At 54.4% G+C, this 6425-nt stretch overlaps 1 protein-coding gene across 1 annotated transcript in view; it reads right to left on the bottom strand.

Moving 5' to 3' along the window:
- Nucleotides 1-6425, bottom strand: part of COL11A2 (collagen type XI alpha 2 chain) — a 40071-nt gene that overhangs the window by 26124 nt on the left and 7522 nt on the right. Inside the window, 7 exon segments of the mRNA XM_014586180.1 lie at nt 462-641; nt 1289-1351; nt 1997-2074; nt 2920-3111; nt 4704-4866; nt 5326-5536; nt 5670-5819. Coding sequence (XP_014441666.1) covers nt 462-641; nt 1289-1351; nt 1997-2074; nt 2920-3111; nt 4704-4866; nt 5326-5536; nt 5670-5819 — 1037 coding nt within the window.

Genomic DNA, 6425 nt, shown 5'->3' with positions numbered 1-6425 from the left:
AAAAAAAAAAAAAAAAAAAGACCTGCATGTTAGAAAGTGAGACACAGGAAATTAGATCATTTGACAGCAACATGGAAAAGAAAATATTTGGACCAAGAAGAAATTACGGAGACAGACTGACAATGAACATAGGTAAGAATTTATTGGTCAAAAGCTTTATGAAATCCAGTTTGATTTAGACAGGAAGTGGTCAAGAAAGATAGGAAGCGGCCACAGGATTAAAAAATAAAATCCCAATTGTCCTGGGCATAAGAGTCCACAAAGAGTCACAGAGAAAGATATTTGGCAAGGGGAGACCGGGAGCAACATTTTCAAGCAACATATACATCTTATGGGAACAGAAAAGGGCAAGGCGTTTGTGAGAAGTAGCTCACAGCCCACAGACGACGATCAAGAACAGGAAGCCGTTCTCGCAGCTCCCACTGGTGGTCAAGAATGGAAGAAGAGCGCCTTTGACTTACGGTTCCTGCGTGGGCTGTCTCCGCAGAAAGGGCAGGGCCAAGCTCCGTCTCCTCACGATAGTCATCCCCATAGCCATAGGTGTAATCATAGGGCCCTGATGGAGGCTCCGTGCCACCCTCCCCATACTCCTCTGCCTGGAACCTGTCAGCTGTGGGGGGGACCTGGAGATCTGTCTGCTCCTTCCCGGGGATGGGGAGGGAGAGGAGTAGACAGGGGCGTTAGGGCTGAGAGGAGGTTCTCCCTGGACCCCAGGTGGGACAACTTCTCACCCCAAGGATTCTAGGGATAATTAGGATTGGCATTTTCCCCAAGAAGAGCGGGGCGGGGGTGGCTGTATAGAAATGGGATGGCCATCGACAGCTGACAATGGGGAAGGGTGTCCAGAAATGGGCCCGGTGGGAAGAAGTAGTGGATAATAAGAAGGGAGGCCGGAGGGCTGGACACAGAGTGGACAGTCCATGGACATAATCATAGACAAAGGAGTCCAAATGACCAAAGAGACAAACCAAGACTGGAGAACAGAAAAGATGACAGCATGCACAGGAAACGGCTCCTGGGAATGGCAATGCAACGTAGAAAGTAAGACCATTTGACAACATGGAGAGGAGGTCACTCTGGAACCAAAGAATGCAAGGAGGCACAGACGCTGGAGGAACTTGTCCTGAGACAAGCTGACCGATAGGTGTGAACGGAAGACAGGCCACAAATGGATACAACGAAGAGCCCTCCGGCCAGAGGAGGGGCTGGTTCAAGATGACATGGGGGAGAGGATTGGGTCACAGACACCCACTGGCCCGGCTGGGGTGAGGGTGGGGGGCGGGGTTACCTCCTCAGGGGGTGGCAAGGGGCTTGACTCCAGGATTCCTTCCTCTTCGCCTGGGGTGGGGTACTGACCCCAAGGGGAGGGGGGCAAGAGTGTTGATGGGGAAGGAAGGAAAGAGGAGGTTAGCGGAGCGAGCAAAGCAGCACCTGTCCCCCTGAGGGCAGCGTCTGTCTGTGCTGGGGGGTGGGGGAAATCACAGATCTTGCAGCCCCTTTGGAGGAGGACAGCTTGGGGAGAGTGAATCTCCAAGGTCAGAGAGGTTTGGGGGGCAGAGATCTGGATGCCCCGGCTCTACCTGCCGGTAACCGCTGTCTCTGGTCCTGGGGGGTGGCCGGGCAGTGGGGGGAGCTGCCCGCCGAGCTGGGCGTCGGGAGGCCTGAGTCTGGCCTTGTGCCAGGCCAAAGCCTCCAGTTCCAGAGGGCCTCAAGCCTCGTGAGGGGGACGCCTGCCCGGCTGCTGACCTCTTGGCAGGTGGGGTAGGCTTTCGGGGAGGGGTCCGACGCCCCCTAGGGGAAGGGGGAGCCCTGTGGTTGGGACTCCGAGGAGGCTGCAGCAGAGAGACATGGGAGGGGGCAGTGAGTAAACCCCCATAACCCAAATACAGTGTGTGGTGTTTCTACCTACAGACTGGAGGGGAGGGCGGTGCCTCAGGAAAGATTCGCAAGGGGGACTAGGAGGAAGGGGAGGAGAGAAAGGGTCCCTCATGTTTACCTGATAATCAGGGGTTGTCCCCGTAGTCATCACATCGTAATAGGGGGGCTCGTAGTCATAGTAGAGAGATTCAGTGAGCTGGGATTAGGGAAGTGGGGAGCGGGGAGGTGGGGAGGAGACGGGAGATTGGGAGGGAGGTCAGGAGATGGTGTGGGAGTTGGGAAATGGAGGAGGCACGGAGATGGGAAAGTTGAGGAGAAAAGAAGAGGTTGGGGGTCGGGACAGAGATGGGGAGAGGTGGGAAAAGGGAAATGGGTCCCGCATGTAGGACAGAAGCAAACATGATTAAGAGATTGATCCACCGTCTTCAGACCACTAACCCCAGATCCTATCTGTCACCCTAACTGTCCAAACCCCACCCAATCCAATCTCCCCTCTGTCCCGCCTACAACCCCTGATCCTGCACCCCCACATGCAGGGGGGCCACAGCCTGTGCTCCCCAACCCCACAGGCCCACCATCCCCTTGAGATCCCTCTACCTCTGCTGCTTCCCCATTTCTTCTAGGTCTTCCCATCTCATTTCTGTCTCCCCTACTCTGCTCTCCCTCCTCCCTCCCCAGCCCTACCCCTCCTCAACTCACTCCCAATCTCTTAATTCAAAGAAGAGACGGGGAACCCAAGGACACAGTTTCAGGGAGATGGGCAGAGGAGGAGACACAAGCAGGGAACACAGCTCCCAGCCAGGAATTCTTTATATGGACTCTTTTTATTTTTAAATGAAAATAAAAAGGTTGATGAACGAGGACTAAGAGGAGGTATGTGATGCAGATAGGGAGGTTTGGTTGTGGAGGAGAACTAGAAAGGGGAGAATAGGATCCCACTTGGGACAGGAGTGCTGGAATATTAGGAGTACCCCTGGGGAGGTGTCTGGGTCTCTTCCCTACCTGGGGTGCTATGGTTGGGGGGTTGCCCAATCCCCTCACCTGTTGCTGGGGTTCCTGGTTTTGTGGCCTATGCAGTCTTGATGGTTGCTTCTTTGGGGATCTCTGGGCTCTGTGAGACTGTTGGTTCTGAGGTCTTTCCCTCTGGCCCCCCTCACATTCTAGTTCCTTCTGTTCACAGGATTCATAGGCAGCTTGGACCCCCGGAACAATGACAAGCTCCTGGATATCACCCTGCAAAGACATGAGGGAAGAGAGCTGATGGAGGGAGGCCCGGCGAGACACGGGGAGAACAAGCTGGGGCTAGAGTAGGAAGCCAGTCTATATACTGGGAGTAAGTCTATATAAAACTACGTATTGGGAGAAAGTCATTCTCGGCCCACCAGGGCACAGCCCTTTCAACCCTCAAAGGATCTCACGAGATCTGGGAAATCTCAGGAGAGCGGGGAAAGCCCATAAAAGAGGGATCTTTATGGGAACTTTTCAGATATATTCCATCTCAAGTGCTCAAAAAGCCAGTAACTAGCCAAGGTCACTCAGATGGCAGAATCAGCACTAGAACCCAGGATTTCACACTCAGATGGCAGAATCAGCACTAGAACCCAAGCTTTTGACCTCAAGTTCAAGTTCAGCATACTTCGCCTGCCCCTGCGGTAAGGCAGGAGCCTTTCACGGTGGCTCCTGGAGACAGTTTTCCAGCCTTAGTTGCCTGGGCTTCCAATGACGGTGATGATGGGAATTTATAGGGCCTCCAGAAATGGGCTAGGAGAATCTACTTCTGAATTCTAATGGCAATTATGCGTGCCCACACGTGGTCCTTATATCCTGCCTTGCACTGTAGTTTGGGGATATTATGTCATCTCCAGAGCCAAATAAGGAGGCCCTTGGGATGATAGAGACCTTATCATATTTTTTTGTGTGTTTCCCTTAGCCAACAGGTATTCATAAAATGTGGACTGGCTAAGTAGATGGATAGACAGCTGGATGAATGGATAGAGTGAATGGGCAGATGGGTGAGCGGGGGCTCAAATGTATGACTGAACGGGAGTGTTGTTGGAGATGGACGGTGAATGAATGAATGAATGTATATATGGGTGGATTGGTGGTTACATGAATGGGAGACACAGAATAGGCAGAAGCACATTTGTGGGTGGTTAGATCGATGGAACTGAATCTATAGGTGAATGATTGGTTGGCTGGGGAGTGGATGGGTAAGGAGATAGGTAGGTGAGCGTATTGAAGAAGGGAGTGGTTGAGTTGGCCAATGGACAGGTAGATACATGGATGGCTTAATGGAGATATGCGTGCATGTGTGCATCCCTCCTGTGTGCATGGGTAGAAGGGGCAGACGGATGAATAGCTGGATAGATGGGTTGAAGAGAACCAGTGGATGAGAGGATGGTTTGAAGTAGGGGGTGATCGAGTGGAGAAGGACTGGCAGGTGGATGGAACCAAGCCTAGAAACATGAATAGGTGGGTCTGTATGTGAATGGATAGATGGTTAAATGGATGTGTGATTGGGTGGCGGATGCCTGCCTACGTGCAGAGTGAGTAAATGGATGAGTGAGAGAACAGACAGGCCAGGTGAAGAGATGGGCGGATGAGCAGACTGATAAAGACTGAACGGCAGAGTAAGTGGCTGTGGTCAGTCCTGCCATGTAAGTGGGCATCGGGTTCTACTACGGCGAAAATTAGTCTTGACGACAGGAAAGGGAAATACAAATTCCTGAGAGAAAACATGAAGGCCTGCTCCCACTGGGGCCACAGGGGAGTGGGCACAAGATAGGAGACCAGAAATCACGCCTCTTCCTGATGACTCCGGTTACCTCGAAGACTTCTTCATCCAAGATTCGGGCACCAAAGATTACCACCCCGCGGGTGTCCAGCACTGGGCGTAAGCTTCGGGGAAGGGGCCGGGTGACTCGCTTCTTGCAGTCCACAATGAGAGTGACAGACTGGCCCTTCACAGTCACAGCCACACGGTGCCACCTGGTCATGAGGGACAATTTCGGTCAGTGACTGATGAGTGGGAAAGTCAGCAGGGTTGGAGGACAGCTGGTCGGAGTCGGAGCCAATGATGGTAACAGCACTGCTCCGACGGCTCCCTCTCACCGACTGCTTACGGTGTACCAGGCTCCATGCAGTCATTCTCTTTTGATTGTCAGGATTCTACAGTGATTAGAACCCCTGGCCCAGGCACCCTAAAACACACGGGGCACGAGTACTAGCGCCCCAGAGCTAAGTGATTTGTGCAAGGTACAGGCTAGTACTACATGCAAGAAGGCAATCTTTAAAGCCCAAACTCTGAGCTAGAAGTGATTGAAATTTGGGCAGAGGGTAGGTATGGCTTAAAGGTCAGCAGGGTTTCCCAGGTTAGGGAGTGGGGGTTCTGGGGCACGCCCTCCTGCAAGTGTGGATCGAGCAGGTCAGAGAAGCAAACTGACTTACTTGCCATCTGCGAGGCTGAGGCCCCGGAAGACGGGCTGAGCTGGGGGTTGAGGCCGACCAGTCTGGTCCTCATACAGGAAGCGGACAGGTCGGCCCAGCTCCAGGCCCAGCTGTTGGACCCCCTGGGCGCTGTAGAGAGTCAGGAGGGGAGCTTGGAGACCAGGGCGGGTCCGGACCACGGCCAGCAGAGAGAAGTCTTTCGGAAAGCCTCCTGGTACCGGAGAGAGAGGCACGCAGATGGAGGGGAAGAGCAAAAAGAGCCCTAGCCCCTGCCCGCCTGGGGTCGGATCCCAGACCCCACCTGTCACCTCCCGGCTCTCCCTGCCCCACCGTGGGACCCGTACCTGGGAAGAGCTGGCGAGTGGGTGCGCTGAGCTGGGCGGGCCGTGACACTCGATAGGCTACATCGGCTGGGCAGATGCCTCTCGCCCTCCGGACACCATCAGGGAGGGAAGGGAACCTCAGGGCCCAGAGCACATCCACAGGGGGTGCACCTGGGAGAGGCCGAGAGGTCAGGGGACGAGACATGCTCCCAGGAAGCTCTAAACAGGCACATCTGGGATCCAGAATTCAGCTTCCCAGGGCTCAAATTCCCACGGAGGCAAAGGTCACCTCTCCCCTACCTGTTCCTGAATGTGGCCTGGAGAGGTCACCAAGTGGCCCGCAGGGGAAGAGCAGCATTGGGCCGATACTCAAGCCCACACCCACCCCTGCCCTCCCCCTCTTACTCCCTCCCTACCCCTCTCAGTCTTTGACTCTGTCTCTCCACGTTCTCAACATCTCTCGCCTTTCCATCTCTCTCATTCTCTTTGTCTCTCCCATTTCCCTGCTTCTTCTGTCTCCCTCCATTTCCCTCACATCTGCCCATCTTTTTCTCCCTGAATCTTTCTCTCTCACTCTCACCCCCTTTCCATATCTCTGGTCTCTGGGTCTCTGGCATCGGTCCCATCTGCAGCACAAACAACATCTGGGCAATCGATCATCCTGGGCACCGGGGATGCAGGGAGGACCAGGGAGAGCAGGGAGAGCAGGGAGAGCCCCTCCGTGGGAGGGGCTGCTGCAGGTCCTGGGCTTGGGGGTGGGGACAACTCTGAGCCCTC

This window comes from Tupaia chinensis, unplaced genomic scaffold (assembly GCF_000334495.1).
Source record: "Tupaia chinensis unplaced genomic scaffold, TupChi_1.0 Scaffold000116_2, whole genome shotgun sequence".
NCBI classification, from domain to species: domain Eukaryota; kingdom Metazoa; phylum Chordata; class Mammalia; order Scandentia; family Tupaiidae; genus Tupaia; species Tupaia belangeri.
Note: the sequence above shows the minus strand (reverse complement) of the source record. Positions and strands in the feature narration are given on the sequence as shown.